Raw genomic sequence first — 17,938 nt, forward strand, 5'->3', positions numbered from 1 at the left:
GAGATGAGGCAAAGGAACGAGAGAATCTTCACGGTTAAGAAGATAAAAACAAATAAGACAACTTGTTTTTAATTAAAAATAGCTGAGGATTCATTTATTGATCGATTAATAACCTATTAAACGCTGCAGCCCTAGTGTGGTTATTATAAACATGCTTATATACAAATTACACAAAGTATACACCCCGTATAAGGGTTTAAAAAAAAAAAAGACAAATCAGAATAAAGAATCAAAACAGGTCATAATTAAGAAAAATAGAACTTTTTCTGCGTGTGTATTAAATAAACATACCTCAACCCATGTTCCATACATATATATATCTCAGTGTATATGTATATTATGTAACAATTAAATTCAAATTGCAGTACCTTAGTGTCAAAACAAATACATTCATCCGCTCACATAAATATTGTTTATTTTTGCTTGTTATTGTTATAATAACCAAATATTAATAGTTCAGAGATGTTTTCCAGCATTCTGAAACTAATTAAAAAATGGTTCTTCAAGTGCATATGCTTTTAAGACCTTTATAATAGATCGTAGATGAGTGTCTCTCAGTGACTTCCTTACACCGGTTTGATGGTGGCCAGGATGCTGGGTTTCTCCTCCATGACGCGCAGCAGCAGTTTGTCGATGTAGTCCTCCAGCTCCACGATCTTGCCGTCCTTCTTGGACAGGTCCGTCTGCTGCTTCACCACCAGCGTGATCAGCTCATCCTGCGTCAGCTGACTGAAGGGGCCGCTCCGACCCGAGTCTGCCAGAGTCTGAGGGATAAGAAAGAAAAAGAAAAAGAAAAAGGTCAGAGATGATTTATTTGAATTGCACGGATACATTTTACCAACTCAAACTGTTCACAACAGTTCATACGTGTTCACGTTTCCATGCCGTCGACCAAGGATGAAAGCACGGTTCCCGCACCTTGGTTGACATCAAATTCAAGGACTTTTCCAGGACTAATTCCCTCAAATTCAAGGACTGAATGTGCTGACACAGCTTAATAAGCTTAATATGGGATATCAGTGTAATATCAGTATTTAAGACAAATTTCAAACACGGATCAACTGATCTTTTTTTAACGCTTTCAGACGTTTTATGGACCAAACGATTACTCGATTAATCGTTAATCGAGTCATGTGGTGGGCTGCTTATTTCCTCTTAATGGAAGAAGAATTATGTCTTTGAAATGGCTGTAGGTGGTAAATGCATCAGTAAATGCATATATTCTTAATTTAAAAGATGTATAATGGCTGCATCAGACACGAAAAAGTGATATTGAGCCATCCGTACAGTACGTTATCAAAGTACCAGTGCACACCTACGACTTTTAACTGTTGGTTTTTAGATTGTTTTGCACAGAGATTTAATCTTTTTATCTTGTACTTCTGCTGAGTGACCAAACAAGTTTCTATCAACAATCACGTTTCTATCTTTGGGCTTGTTGAGGAAATCTAGAAAACTAAAAACATGTTCATTGTACCAGAAAGGATATTATCATTTCTGCTTTAAAATGTGAAACACAAAGAGTAGACGACAACAATCAAAACTAGAACAATTAAACTGCAGACTTGGGCACTGTTTCAAGTTGATTTGAATGTTAATCGTTCAGGTCAAACTCATTTAACTTGTTGGTGTGCTCAATGTCAGCCAATTAAGCCTCATAATTACCACAAACTGGAGCTTTAACTTTCCAACCACATCATCTAATGAGCAGATGTCAAACACTCCCAAGGTTAAAAATTAGAACACTTTTAAAAAAATATGTAAAAGGCTTCATTAGAAACAAGTATTTCTGATACATGTGCATGGAAATGTTGAAAAGTAAGGGGTTTAAGCTGCAGTTGACTTGCTGTGATGAGACATTTTAAATATCTCAGTGTGTGATTCACGTCGCTGCAGCTGTACCTTAATCTTTCCGGGTGTGTTGTCCCACACTTTCATGTCTTTCACAGATTGGTTGCTGTTGGTGTGCGGACTCTCAAGTGACGTCAGAGGCTTCACGGGATGAGGCCTGTAAAGCAAGAAAAAGAATTCCACATTCTCAATTAAAGTTTCATTTATCTCGCAAATAACACCACCGCAATCACACAATATTGAGTACAATTAGGCTGGAAATGCGAAATGGAAGCTGAGAAATCACAAGCTTTCAAATCAGTCACACCCCAAAGTAAATCCCAACACCTCATCCGTCTCCCAATACAGCAGCAGCAGCAAATTCAGACATAGAGGATCCACAAGTGCAATCTTTGTGAGAAGCCTCTTCAATCTCACCTGCGTGCAGACAGGACTAGACCACCTCCAGTGCCGTTCTGAGCACTGACAGTCTGAACGTCAGACGGTGGGACCCTTGCTTGCAATGGTGTCTTTCCAGCAGACAGACTTTCTGCCGGTTCCTCCATAATCATCTGGAGGGACTCAGAGGAGCTTAAAGCAGTTTCAGCTCCAAACTGAGACTCTCCTCTGTAAAAGTTTTGGGTTATGACGTCAGCTTGAGGCTCTTTGGTGAAGTCTCTTGCAGCGAGGCCTTGATTAGCTCCACTCTTGGTTGTTTCTTCTCTGTGTGCTGGCTCCTGTGGAGTCTGGGGACCTTTACTATCCGAGTTAGCTTTTGATGCCAGGGCCTGTTTTTGTCTCTGCGAGTTGCTCCTTTGAAAAGCATAAAAACTAATTGGCTTTGAGTCTGCACCTGTCCTGTTCTCACTGCCCTGAGCAAAGGGATCCGCTGGCTTGTCCTGGCTAAAGATTTCATCAAGGTCACCTGCTGTCATTCCCCGACTTTCAGGCTTGTACTTTTTTTCCATGTTGCCAGTAAAAAGGTCTTCTTTGTTCTGCTGTGTCCGCGGGTCTTTGGAGCGACGCTCATTACTGAAGTACGGGTCAAAGGCAGATAAGTCCTCCTTTGCCTGCTCCACATTTTTGTCCGTGCGTCTCGTACTATCACCAGATGAGGTCCGACGGTGCATATATCTGTCCGGTGTCACGGTAGAATCTTCCTGCTGCTCTTTGTCCCTCTTCTGTCTGGGTTTGGCTGTGGGTGCGTCTTGGTTTGCGGAGACCGGCGCTTTCCTTTCATTTTCTGGTAGACTTGCATTTCTTTGGCTGGTCGATCTGGACACGTGTGTCGCAACAGGCAGCGAGTGCGTCGCCCTCCTCTCTCCGTCCCTGGACATCCCCGAGAGACTTTCTCTGCTTGAGGTGTCCGGGTACAAAGGGTCTTGGACCACAGACGGACTCGGTCTGAGGGCAGATTGATGAGCAGTGTTCTGGTTTTGCCACTGAGTTGAGACATCTGGTGGCTGTGTACGTAGAGATGAGAACGGCTTAGGTGGAGCATGGGCTGCTGCTTTTTTGGATGACACAGGTTTGGTCTCCTGGAGGTGTGTCTGATAATTGCTCGTAGCAGGACCATCCAGTGATACAGAAGACCTCGGACTTCGGTCGTGCTGTGCTGGGGCATCCACGCTCATCTCTGGACCCAGAAGTATCGGCGGGGTGTCCCTGTGTTTCTGATTTACCTCTGCGATGATATGATCCCATCGAGTTTCCCCTTGTACGCCGTGCCTCTTCTGTGGAAAGAGGGTTTCGTAATCGGGAAGAGGCACAGACTGTTTTGCTCCCGCATTAGCAGGGTTCTTGATCTCACTCATGGTGTTGTTGTGGCTCCCAGGAGGAGGATAGATGTTTGGCAGAAGGGCCGTTCTCCTCTTTTCCGACATGGCGCCTGGAGATTCCACAGATTCCACAGATGCCAAACTCTCTGTGCTCCCAAACGGAGAATTAGACCGGCTTTGACTCAAGCTCGGTGGAGCCAAGGACGAGTGGAGGTTGGAGAATGTAGCCGGGGAATCGGAGGAGACACTAGAGAGGGTGAAGTCAGAAGTGGCTTCTGGGGAAGGACACGGCGGACTGAGGGTTTGGATGTCAGGGGGTTCAGACACCAGAGACTGAGTCAATCTGCCAAGGAGTGAAAACACAGGCCTACACGTCAGTGGGACCATCACATGATCTAAAGTCACTTCCACCAATTTACAGCCCGTCACCATTTTAACTTGCATCTCACATCAACTCAAAAAACTGCCAATTTCCCTTTACCTCACAGCTTCACATAATATAGCAATTAATCAGGAGTATAAATCTGTCAACTGTGACAAGAAAAGTTATTGTATCGCAATATGCGCGAGTAAAGTCAGCCAAGACAAATAAATATAAATCATGAGTTCCACGTTTGCGTCCATACGGCTTACAGTACTTCAGGTATTCACTCTTAGTCTTAGTTTCTATTTTTAGCTGCTCACGTTGGAATTCTTCGACTGTGTAGTACGTATAGACTATCACGTGACTTTACTGCTATAGATGTTCAAGAGTCACCTCAACACTAACTGCATTAGTTACTGTACGACATCAACCACTGAATAAACTTCCTGGAGAACAAAGACCGCTCTAAAAGCTGTAGCATTAACAAACAAACGTCTCTTACCATGATGACTTCAAGAAAAATTTAAAAATAAAATAATAATCCACTCCAATCCAGGTGCACATGCAACTTTCAACAACAGGAATTCAAAGCTAAATCCAATCCCACAGACATTGACCAGAGGAAAGTCACAGTTAGGCTCCGTCACTCCTTATGAGCAGTCCACCACAACCTGCTAGACCACATCTTCCCCAACACAAGCCACACCCATGGTCTTACGAGTGCAGACACCAAACCGGTCAAACACGTCCGTCAACGACTGCGTGGAATTCACAGCTTTGGCAACTCAGTCACAGGTTTGGGGGCAATATGAATAGAAGGAAACGAGGTGGAGAAATGAGGACTTTCCCAGTTTCAGTGTCGACAGACACGGTGTGGGATGAAACTGTATAGAGTCTGAAAAGCATTTCAGATTTCTTTACTGACAGTATCTCGTCTCGTTGCTTTTTGCACAACTAGAGCGCTCTCTTTATTTGTGGAATAAAACACACGCCACATCAAAAAAAAACTGTGAAGGAAACAGCAGGAACATTTGAAGGTCGGATGATTAAATTCCTGTCATGCAAGTCTTAGACTAGTGTGACTACAGGCAAACAATAGCCACAACAGCTGAATGACATAAGAGCATAATTACATAACACTATCCTCTTTTGAACATAGGATGCAAATGAACAAGAAAAAAAAAGGCCTACCTGGGTTTGACTGCAGACACTTTAGCAGTGCGGTTGAGGAAGCCCATGGCAGAGGGGGGTTGTGGAGTACGGCCAGGTTTCTGATGATCAGCTGGGCTTTCATTCTTGCCGACGACTGGATCTGAGCCGAGAGGAATCTCGTCAAATGGGTTGGAGGAGTTATGCGAGGTGGGTTGCTCGAGATTTTTGGAGTCGAGGCCAAGAGGAATATCCTCAAAGGGGTTGGTAAAGAAAGGGGAGTTTGGTTCTTCATGAGATTTAGTGTCAACGATAGTGGCAGGTGGAGGTGATTCCTGCACCTCCTCTTTTTTCTCCTCCTTCTTTCTGAGCATGCCAAAGAGACTGGACAGCCTGTCACTCATGGAGGCCTCCTCCTGCTGTTTCCGCTCCTCCGCTTTGCGTTGCTCCTCCTCAAGCCTCTGACTCTCTGCCACTCTGCGCTCCTCTTCCTCCTTCCTCCTCGCTTCATCCTCGAGGAATCGTCTCTTCCTCTCCTGCTCCTCTTGGCGGTTGAGATCCTCTTCCTCCTGCAGTCTCTTCAACTCTACCTTGTGTTTCTCCTCTTCCTCCAACCTCCTTGCCTCTGCCTGCCTTCTCTGCTCCTCCTCTTGATGGCGGTGTTGCTCCATGACGGCTCTATTTGATGACTCCTGTCTGAGGGTGGGGTCAGGTACACTTATGCGGATTTCCTCCACAGAGCCCTGGCCCGAGCTGTTCAGACTGAGCATGGATCCGCTCTTGGGCTCGTTTTCCTCTGCGTACACATGGCTGCCGTTGATGCACAGGCTGTTCTGGTCGTTGTTGCTCTGTTTGGAGCGACCCAGTAAGGAGAAGGGACCCTGAGAGACCTTGCTGTCAGAGCTGCCCGTCCGCTTGTGTCCCAGGAATTTGAATTTTTTCTTTACTGTGGGAACAGAAAACAGAGAAGCGTGATGTCACTGTTGACATTCAAAACCATTACTTATGTAACCTGCACTGTGCAGCACAGGGAAGTCAAAGCTGTGTAAAGTGTAAATAAAGGCCCCGTTGAGACCTGGTATTAACAGCCCTCCCCGGTGATCCAAACACATATGGATAGCACTAAGTACGACTGTACACACCTGACATAAAAATGCATCCTGGAGGCGAAACCTGTGACCACAGGATCAGATATAACTTCCTACGTCCTGCATTCAAATACGCACGGATGGCGTGTGTGTGTGTTCACAAGAGCAGAATTTATAGTTAAATAGAGTCTAGTTAAGCGATAAAAGACAACTTTACTGCCTTAAAGGTAAGTTTTTGTCTGAGAAAAACTAGCGTGAGAAACTATTTACATTTGAGATATGACTTAGCGCATGTGGCTGAGTGATGAATGTGGTGAAAGTTCTATGCGTGTTGCTAAGTTTTAACAAGTAGAAAAGGTCACCATGTGTCGATCAGTGTTAATCTTGTGGCTGTGGAAACAAATAAATGAATGCATGAGCACTGATTAGAGTAGAAATAGTGTGAAATTGCAGAAGGTCAGAGGACGATGGACGAGGATGCATTCAGGACAGACTGGGAGCGTTACAACAGAAACCGTACATGTGCAGGATCACTGAGGATGGATGTGAGAGCTGATTATCTGATTCATATCATTCTTAATTTGTGATATTATAGTATTAATAAGATCTATCTTTTAATGAATGCCACAAATTGTCTCTTATGACAGAGGTCATAAGAGACAAGGCTGCAGTAGCTATCAGCTGACATCTCTGCCATCTATGTTGTAGAACAAGAAATACGTCAACATGCCACTTTTCAGATGCTTTGGTGTCGTGATTGTTCGCTCAGGGAAGATAATTTTGTTTGTTCCTGTCCTCTATTGACATCGCTAAACAGCGTAATAACTCTGTTTTCTTCTGAGGAAAACAATGTGACAAATGTAAACACTTTGGGATAAATATGTGAAAATTATATATACTGTATATATATATATATATATATATATATATATATATATATATACACACACATACATACACACACATATATATATATATATACACATCAACATTAAGTAAGTAGTGATACCAGATCGAGTTAGTACCACGTCTGAACGGGGGTCAAAGAATACAAATGGTTAATTCACCTTCAGGAGAGTCTACGTTGAGGCCCGATGAGCGGCTGCCGCTGAGAGACGAGTTCTTTTCAGGGAGAGTTCCCAGCGTGGACATGGACTGTGATGTGTTGCGCTGCAGGTTGGATTTGGGGACAAAGAGCTTTTTAAACTTGGATCTCTTTTTCGTTCCCGGAGACTGACTGAGTGACTGCGTGTCAGGCTCCCCCTCGCTGTCGGTGAGGACCTGGCTGACGGAAGGAACGATAGCCGACGCGGAGTCAGAGAAGCTGTCCTTTTTCTTCCCACGGACTTTGTCCTTGAGCTTGGAAATGCGAGAGCGGGGTTTGTCCTGCATGGAAAGGTCGAACATGCTAGCTGACATGTTATTTCTCATAAATTGTATGTCTAGGAGCACCTCCCCTCGCGCCTTGTCCTCTTTGCCAGACTTGTCCACCAGTTTGAACCAACTGCAATGAATAGAAAAAAAATCAAAAATCAATCAGAGTCAACAGGCAGAGTGCAAGGTGGAATCAATACAACTTACACAAGTGCAAAAATCCTTCAAAGTATGAAACAGGTGAACTCATCATGCAGTGACATTTCTTAACTCACTCATGAGCAGTTTGAAAGAGATTTAATTCCAGATAATTAGTTTTAATTCACTAGTAAGTCACTGTATTTCAGTCCAGTGACTGTGTCCGAACAGAGTCTGTGCTCCGGTCATGGAGGAAGTTTTAATTAACTGATTCTAATGATTCAGTTACACTGAAAACAACTGCTTTAGAAGTCACTAGTCACTCGTTTGTGTGTCGTGCAGTGATGACTCCGCCCATGTTGAGTAGGTACATTTCTGTAGTGTATAAGACAATTGTCTAGAGTTAGTGTGTTACATACAGTGTTCAGCACCTGGACATGACCTATGTTCTGATGTTAGTAGGGACAGAGAAATTTGTTGTTCAAAAAAAGAATAATTTGGAATATCTTGAATCCTTTCAACATGCTGTCAGACAGCCTTGGAAAAAATAACTCAAGCAGATTATCTGCTACACTGTAAGAGCTTCTGCACAGCTGGGCGTAGAATTGGAGTCGCTGTGGTTTACGGTGGCTTAACAGCACGCAGCCCCTGCAGGTGGCCATACAGAACAGTGGGAATTTACTGTATTTTTGCACAACTCCATCCGTCCCCACAACATGAAAGGAAACAGGTTGTGACAAAACATGCTACCGCAGCACGTCACCCACTCGCCGCTGCTCTGAAAGGAGTCCCACCCCTTGTTAAGACACCGGTGCAGTTGTGATCAATGCTGTCTGAACCCGTCTGTGTATGAAGTGAGATCAGCGGTGGATGTGGTGGTGGCTTGTCATCCTCCATTGCGGCCTTGTTCCAACCACAGTGTTTTATTGTTGTGGTTAATATGATGAATCTATGGTAAGCCTCCGAAAAAAAGAAGAAAACATAACAGAGTTTTTTTCTCTGCTGTTTCCCCATTCACATCGAAACAAGGTGTAAATCAAGTTCTGGTTCTCACATCTCCCTCTTTCTGCAAACAGCTTGCCTCACGCTGTCGATTCTTAGAAAATACTGACGATGTGGAACCTTATACACAAGAAGTAGATTGGTGATCGTGGTGACATCAGTGTTGTTCAATAACTGGCTACTGAAGTTATGCAAATATTTGTATTATTTGTTTGTCATTTAACGGTTACACTTTATCTGTGGATGCACGATATCATCGGCACGATTTTGGTATCAGCTGATATTGGACTAAAATTGTAGGACAACTAATTTATTTGTTATGCACAATCAAGAAAAAAAAATCCTGAAAATGTGCTTTAATCGCCAAAATTTAGCAAGGAAATTTCTTAAATCTCAATATTGAACAGAGTCTGGTGTATTTAGTGAAAGTGCTGGACTAATATTTTTAATTAACTTACTCGAATGATTCAGTAAACTGAAAAACAACTGCTTTACTTAGTAATGGAAACGATACCAAACCGAGTAGAGTCGAGTCATGCTGCAACTGTATATGGGAAAGTGCCATTATATACCGCTACTTTAAAAAAAATAAAAAAAAATAAATCTATCTCTTTAAATTAAGTTCAATGCAAGATAAATATAAAAACAGGTCAGTACCAATAAAAGCCCAACCTAAACTTCCTGGTTCCTTATGGCTGAGACTTCACATGCGATGATTATCGTGTCACATCTCCTTCAAACTGTGACTGATAGCATTAACCAGCGAACAGCTTGTCCCAGTTCCAGTTCCCGTTGTGAGCAGTGTGCCAAACCTAGATGAAGCCTGAAAATGATAGGTTTATTCCAACACTCCCTCTCCAAACGCGCGTCCTCACTGTTGTATAGGACTAGCACTTAATGTCTGCGAAGGGAAAGGTAGCGGTGTTCTCGAGAGCTCTGTCTAAAGCCATGCCAAAACAACCCATTAGTTCTATTACACACAGATGCTTTCAACTTGCATAATTAAACCTTTGGTATTATTAGATGTACTATTGCTGTAAGCAAAGGGTACCCATTATAGCAAGCATTCCCCCTTTGAAGTCTTTCGTTCCGACTGTTTCACTTAATTTAAAGTAAAGGTAAACTTCCTCTTTGATCATTTTTGAGCACTGTGAGGTTTCGGTCCAACTTCGCAGCATTTAAACTGGGGTATACTGATGATATCGATGCTGGATTTCAGTTTGAAATATTCTATGACATTAACCAGGCAATCCCAGGTAGTTCACATGGAGTTTACTGCTGCAACTTTTTATTTTCATGCCATTTAGCAGACGTCCAGACAGGCCCTTCTGGGAAGAACACTGGGGAAACAAGGGAGTGAACTAACATTCTTCAAACACTTTCAAACACGCAGGGAGGTGCTGCACAGAACCGTACATGATGTAATGAAATTCACCCTGAACGCAAGTCAAACAGTCCTCATCTCTCACTCTAGACCGGGCAGGCCAAGGCAAACAATCACTAACCACCTATAACCACAAGAACAGATCAAAACAATCAGGAAACTAGTGGTTATACTTGTCTTATAAAGAGCACATCAATGAGAGAAAGTGCAAAAAATCAGTTTCCCACAGTGACAATACATCTACTATCCGTCTACTATCAGTAACTCTCCTTTTATCGGTTTTATGAAGCTTGTAAACCAATATGAAAGCAACACAGATCAAACTCTAACTAGAGGCAGACTTATTAATGGGCAAAACTCAGACTTTCCGAGGTCGACTAGATAGGAACGGTGGACCGATAGAGGGTGAGAGTGCAGAGGGAGGGGGTAGGGTAAGTGCTGGGACAGAAGATGCTCTTGGAAGAGCTGGGTTTTCAAGAGCTTCTTGAAGATAGACAGGGATGTCCCTGTTCTGGTAGCGCTCGGTGGGTTCATTCCACCAGCGTGGAAAGACACATGAAAAGAGTCTGGATTGTCTTGTGCGGGGTGTTGGCACCGCCAGACTGCAATCCGGAGTAGTCGAGGGGTGACATAAGCCTTTAGGAGAGCATTTAAGTGGGTGGGAGCAGACCCATGAAGCACTACTCTAGCATCAGTGATTTGAATTTGATGCGAGCGGTTAAGGGTAGCCAGTGGAGCTCAATGAACAGAGGGGTGACATGTGCCCCTTTACTCCATGTTCTCTTCTGACTTCTAAACTGGAACAAGGTAAACTCGGGAATGTAGCATAATTGGTTAGCACGAATAAGCGGTCTGATTTGTTGCCATTTTTAATAAGCAACCAATTATGTAACGTTTAAATCTTTTTGTACTCTCTAGGGGACAAAAACCTCCCATTTATCCAGACTTTGGACTAGCACAAGGAGCGTGTCCCTGTGGCTGGGGTCAATTTAGAGTGCCCAATTCACAATTGGGATTGGGGACCTTGCTCAGGATAAGCCCTTGACCGTGAAATGCACGTTAAAACATTTCCATATCATTTGTTATGATTAAATAACAAACCCTGTCAAAAACATGACCTCCTTAGCAGAGGTAATTAAAGCAGAGAACACAATTAGGTTGACATTTAAAAGCATAATGTCTTTTTTACAGTTATTAATGAGTAGACAGGGTGTGCACGGTCTTTATCCTGTTTGATGCAGATTTCTGAAAAGTCCTGCTGAACAGGTTTCCTTTGTTAACTGTCAAAGTCACTTCTCTTACATGCGCAATGATTAACAGGAGAGGACGTGTTCATTTTGTTTATCCTGTCATCGAACGCCACAATAGAAAAAATTACAAGGTGCAACCACCGTAAAATGTCAAATGGTTCCAACTTCCTTCAAAATATCTTTTCTTTACAACACTAATTGCTACCATGTTCAGGGGCTGAAAATAACAGTTTGTGTCATTATTGATTAATCTGATGATTATTTCCTTGATTACTCAGTCGGTCCAAAAAATGTCGGAAAATGTTTCCCAAACCTCAAACTTATCCAGTCCACTGACTGAATTATACAGTTTTTATTTTATTATTCATTTGTTAAATGGAACAAAGAAACCAGAAATTATTCACATTTTTTTTAGTTATTTAAAAGACAAAACAAAAAAAAACTGACGTCAATTGCCCACAACGCAACTGAAGGCTACATAGGATCTCAAAAACTGAAGTGAGGGATATTAAGCTGCAGCATGCAATTTCAACAATGGATAGCACTAAACTTTAAACCCCGGACCTTTAAAGTCAGTGTATTTTAGTTGACATTTGCTTTGAAAACAGATTCTCATTCTGAGTGAACAAATATTAGGTAAGGAAGGAAGGAAAATATTCCAGTGCCAGCTCACCGCTCTTTGTTTTCACTGCTGTGCTCTTTATTTTCAATGGCAGCAATGTAACATTATGAATGGCAAAACTGTCATTACAAACAATGACCTACCAACCACCTGTGTTTTCAAAACATAACAGTGAGGCTGAGAAATTAACCCGTCTCTGAGGAACATCATGTGCTGCCTCAACACAACTGATGAAATATCACCACTTCAAAATATCCAAAAATTGAATCAGCATGGATCACTTTCCTTTGGTATTTAGACAGCTGTTTGTGGGGGAAACGATACAGTGAAATATCGCAACATTTTTCATGGCAATATTATATCGCTTTTGAGACGCCAAGTATACATTTTTTATAGATTTAATCTTTTTGTGGATTAGCATTTAAAATCAGTCCACTAGATGGTGCCAAATGCTTACTCACCGCAGCTGGATATCGCAATATATGATTTTGCAAATACTCAGTATTTTTTGCAATATCGTAGCATGACAGACATCGTGATGATATCAGGTCATGGGGTCTCTGGCGATTCCCACACCGAGTAATTTGGTTAATATCGCATTCGGAAGTCGCTGTCCATCTGGAACTCGTTCCCCGTCGACATCTGACAAAATAATTATAAGTATCTAACGTTTATAATCTGACAAACGTTAGATACTTACAATTATAAGTTCCAGACGTTGTTGCAAATCAGTTTGGGTACTAGTTTGTTTAACTATTCAACCGGGGCTTCAGCTTTGAAGACGTGAGAATGAGTATTTCTCCTTTACATGATTGTAAACTGAATACTGTTTTTTTTCTTGCAAAACAGGTGGGAGAAAACACAGGAAAAATGACCATTTAGCCCAGATATTAGACATTTCATGGAATTACTGAGTTGAGGCTGTCTTATACAACTGTTCAATTTCTATTTCTTTCCATTTCCTCCATTGTTGTCCGTTATGCTGGTGTGTTGTGTCGCTTTCCATGTCGTTGTTAGAACGTCACGCTGCGTATCTCGCCATCGGGCACAGCACACACCCAGCATACCGTACTGTACCATGACGGAAACGCGGCTTTAGTGTGTCACATTTCTAAAAAACATTATCATTAGGTCATTAAACCTCAAACGTGAAAAGTGTACAAACAGACAGGCGAACAGACAGACTTGCTTAGAGTAAAGTAACACTAATCCTTTAAGTTGACATTTTACTAATGTGTTTATCCAATTTGTCTGAGGATTTAGGAAATGTTAAAGACAGCCTCACATTTGAAGAAAGCAATAAAAACCTCGTCTCACATGAATGCACTCTTTTGTATTAGAGCCAACTGTAGAGTTCCCTTTCAGCAGGGAAAAAAAGACCAATGTCATCAGTGTCACACCCTGTATCACCACAACAGGGAAGCAGAAAAAGTAATCTAACACCAGTGCACTCGCAGGCAACAGCAACAACACCCAATACCCAGCCTGCATATTGCATATTTAAAGGAGACAGATGAAGCAGCCAAGCAGGGAAGCTTTGGGGGTTTTCATTCACCAAGTCTGAACTTTGCTGTTGTAAAAGTGTAAAGACACACTGTGCAAACACAAGATAACATTTACGATAAAACAGTGAGCTCACAACTGCCAGCTCGCTCCGCTTTTACCAAAGGACACTGAAGAATTCAAGGACACAATGACATAGACAGGAGCCATCTTTTTATTTTGATATTTTCTTACATAAGAGGGTGTGTACATATATATTTTAGTTAGACGTTTTATTTTTAGTGTCGTTACACCCATTTTGGGTCGAACAATGGTCATCCTGACTCATTTAATGCTCATGGGTGTGAGATGACATGCTGTGAACTCACAAATAACCCAGAGGAATGTGCAGCGATGTGAGAAAATGACTTCCAGAAAGGCCTTTAACATCAAGCTGTCAATGGCAAACTAGGCTTCACACTGGATTATGAAGTAAAAGCTTCAGCCAAACTTTTAGGTGTGGCTCAACGGAGAGAGAGCGAAAGAGAGAGAGAAAGAGGACTGACAGAAGGAAGCGCTGAGGTTTGCTTTCCCACTAACTGCACAGTTTCTGTTTTTCCTCCTAGACGCTGATAAGGGCAGTGACTCAATCACCATTTACACATTTAGTTTTCATGTGACCTATTTAAAGTACACAGTTCCTGCTGTACTTATGGGTGAAGTCATACAAGGAGAGTGCACATCAATAATGTGTATGCAAATGTGACAGAATTAACAGGAAGGCTATTTCTCATCTGTAGTCCCTGAACATAATATTATGCAACAGTGTCGCCATAAAACAAAGTATAAACCAGAAATTGCAAAAGATATACAGGATATAACACAACTTACAATTCAACAAGGTGTGGAAAAGGTCATGCATGCATGTGGATGCATTTGTCCCAGAAAATTTGACTTTACCGGTATTAACCCTAGATTATCTGGACACGATGTAACGCAAATTCAAAGAATGATATATAATCTACTGCTAGATTTCACAATGTCCACATATAAATTGTCCCTTCAATGTTTTTTGTCAGTGACATTAACCAAGATTTTATCTCTACATGAAAATCTTACACCAACTAACATGAACCCAGTTAAAAATCTGTTTTACTTGGTCACTTGTGAGTTGATAATACGCATCTTGAGTTTGTTTACGGTTTCCTTTATAAGGTAAAACTGAGTCCAAGTCTGCAATAAAAGAAAAAGCAACAAAAATGTTGCTTTAATACAGTTTATGGAAGGGCTAGTTTGGGACAAATGGCTTTGAGTGAGTTTTAAGTCTGTTTACATTCTAACACTCATGGGGATGTGGAGATAAATTCATAAAAAAAAGGAAATTTTGCTGGTCTTAGTCATTTCTGTCTCATACCTACAGTTTACAGAGGCTGTAACATTTACAATGTGGTCCACATGACAGTCAGCTGTCAGTTATATGGATGGACTTTAGTTTCCTTCGGCTCTCTAGTTACCCTGGTATCGGGTTTAAGATGAAGTTAGCGATCTTTGTGTTACCTTTCACTAACACAAATAAATCCAAATCCAGATTATAGACACCTGATACATTTATGTGCACTTCAATCCACTGCTGTTAAGCAAATGTTATGTGACAAAAAGGCACAACTTCATTATGTGAATAAAGAGCACCAGTGGTGTTGATAAGTTAGCATTGTTGTGAGTCAATACACAGGTGGTGATTTGTATGGGTTCCTGGGGAATAAAATTGGCCCCCAATAAAATGATAATTTCTTGAGAAATTGTAGCATTAAAAGGACTGAAAAATCTTGGCAATATGAGGTCAAATTTGATCACTTCTGGTACATTTTAATGACAACAATCCATTGTATGTGCTGACATTTCAGTTAGTATGTGTGCAATTTTAAAGATTAGAAAAAATGATATTCATTTCCAGTGTTCTCCACAGAGTGGGGGTCTTTTTTATTATAATAAAGATGTGTTAATAACATGAAATCATCTTCAACCTGCATTTTGGTGCAGTGTGGTCTACAGTAGTGAGTTTACACACAGTGGGGGAACCACAAAAATGCAATGGTGCTTCTCTGGTTAGATAATCCAACAGGGGACAGGGAGGTAGATAATGTTATCACTGTGCTGTGCCTGGGTTTACCAAGAGAAAAATGCAGAATCAATTTGTTGCCATTGTCTTGCATCTGGCAATCACAAGATCCTCAGTGACAGAATAAACCAAAACCTAAAAAGACTATGAAGTCCCTGAAGGTTAATTTTGTTTTGTGCACAAGATGTGGAGAAACATTACTACATTACAACACACTGACGTGTGTCATAATGTGTGTATGTACAGTATGTCCTCACCAGGAAGAGAGACACAGCCGATCAAAAGGAGGCAACATCATACAACAGCAGCTCTGAAGTGTTGTCCTTTTAGATTTTAATGTGCGAGGGATTCAGACCATATATCTGAATCAGTATCAATAACAATCATGATAAATGTCAGATTATAAAAGAGAGATTTTTGTTGCTGAGAAAACTGTGAATAAACCAGTTGACAGTGGTTTTAACAAAAAACAACAACCACTTGTTAAACACAGAATGACTACTAAACACGTGAGGTAAGACAGTCAACAGTACACGTATCTCAGTATCAGTAGGGGCCGATACTGGCCGAAATCACTGGATCAGATATCGTAAAGAGAAAAGAGTGAAATCCAATATGACCCGCACTCCCTTAAATGACATAAATGCTTCAATAAAGCACAGGTAACATGAAGAGCTCATGCCTGACACCAATGGACCAGAATGGCCCAGATATAACTAGGTGTTAAATGCAACAGCACAAATAAAATACTAGATTGGACAAAAATATTGGCATCTGTGGGCTTCCAAGACAATGTTTACATGTTACCATGACGACACCAGAAGTCAACATGTATGATTTTCCAGCTCTGTTAAAAGGGTTTCAAAAGCAAGTGCTACATAAATTTTATGTTGTAAATGTTTCAGTCCTGTAAGGAATAAGGTTATTTATTTGTATATTAATGACATTTTATGGAAGTTACAGTGCAAACCCAGAGGTAAGTTGTGCTAAAAAGATGAGTAAAATAATTGTGGAGTTTGAGTTGCTTTGTAAAGTGCTTTATACTTTATGTCTCAAGTAATTGGAGATGGTATCTTGACTTGACACTTTACAATTCATAAATAATGTGGACAGTAATTCAGCTCAGGGAAGCCACACATTTGTGCTTGTGAAATAAAAAGGATGAATTTATTTTATTATATTATTTTTGAAACTTTAAGTTCAAAAAAATGTGGTGTTTCCTAGTTTCCAAAGCGTTCAATGATTCTTCAATCAAAGTGAAATGTGATAATGATAGCCACAGTATCCAAAGGTTGTGATATTGGCATAAAAAACCCTAGTGATAATATAAATAATATGTATTTTTGTTTTATCATTATTGATGAAAGAAATATTGTAAGATATATTAGTTAAATACTGCCTATCTAAACATAAATACATAAAAGATAAACATACTGGTTAACAACCTTTTTATAAAGAAGACCCATTCTAAATGTTTTTGCTACTTTTATTTGCATTTTTACATCAGATATTGATAACTGTTTTTAATCATAGAGACAATCCATTGATGTTGACCAGTATTAGGCCGATACAAATACTTAAGTCAGTGTAAAAACCGGGTCACTTACTTTGTCTTCTTGCGGTCCTTGTCCTCATGGAGGTCCACCAGGTTCACCACAGCTTGACCCAGGAACTTGTCGAGTCCCACCTGGGCCCGGTGCATCACGATGATGTACAGCGTACACCGCTCAGCGTTGCCCGGGTGGAAGAGTGGCAGCTCGAAGGAAGCCTCCTCCTTCCATACGGGATCGACACTTTTCTCGGCCACGGTGGTGGAGAACTTGTCTTTGGCCACCTGGATGATGGCGTACGAGTCGCTGGTGCCATTCTTGCCCTTAGCGCGCAGGTTCCGACCCTGATGCACCGTTACATGTACACTTGTGGGGAACCACTGCTGGCTCTGGTCGACCAGAGACATGACTAAACTAAGTGAAGCTTCACCAGAAAGTCACTCCGTATAGTCTTACAATACCCGAGTGCTACTGAATTGTTTTCCCGAGCTGGTGTTTGTTCACCTACGGCGTCCTCTGAGCCGAGCTCTGGGTTTAGGTTACGGAGCTTGACTTCAGTTCAGGAAGCCCAGGTCGATGTCGTCATACTTCTCCCTACGTTTAGTAACGCCGCGTTTAAAGCCTGTAAACACAACTTGACAATGAATTGCCGCTAGCGCTAAGCCTGCGTGACTAAACCCAGGACACGCCACTGTTGAGGGGTGAGACTAAATCCTGTGGGAGCTTCAGCTCTGCTGGAAGTTTTACAGTTCACTTCCCTGGTGTTGTGAGTTTCCATCCCAGCCATGTTCCACACGCCGCTACCTGA

At 41.5% G+C, this 17,938-nt stretch overlaps 1 protein-coding gene across 2 annotated transcripts; it reads right to left on the reverse strand.

The window, feature by feature from the left end:
- Positions 1-53: 53 nt before the first annotated feature.
- Positions 54-17,936, reverse strand: rab11fip1a (RAB11 family interacting protein 1 (class I) a). 2 transcript variants are annotated; one of them, XM_058637130.1, is made up of 6 exons: positions 17,188-17,936; positions 7,277-7,713; positions 5,164-6,067; positions 2,269-3,951; positions 1,903-2,008; positions 54-764 (listed from the first exon to the last, which is right to left on the reverse strand). In XM_058637130.1, the coding sequence occupies exons 1-6, from the start codon at positions 17,535-17,537 to the stop codon at positions 567-569; spliced, it is 3,678 nt and encodes a 1,225-aa protein (XP_058493113.1). In that variant the 5' UTR covers positions 17,538-17,936; the 3' UTR covers positions 54-566. The 2 variants fall into 2 exon arrangements, with proteins under 2 accessions (XP_058493113.1, XP_058493114.1); XM_058637131.1 differs by lacking the exon at positions 2,269-3,951 and having other exon boundaries at positions 17,188-17,934.
- Between the last annotated feature and the right edge of the window lie 2 nt (positions 17,937-17,938).

The sequence above is a fragment of the Solea solea genome, chromosome 8, assembly GCF_958295425.1.
Source record: "Solea solea chromosome 8, fSolSol10.1, whole genome shotgun sequence".
Classification (NCBI taxonomy): domain Eukaryota; kingdom Metazoa; phylum Chordata; class Actinopteri; order Pleuronectiformes; family Soleidae; genus Solea; species Solea solea.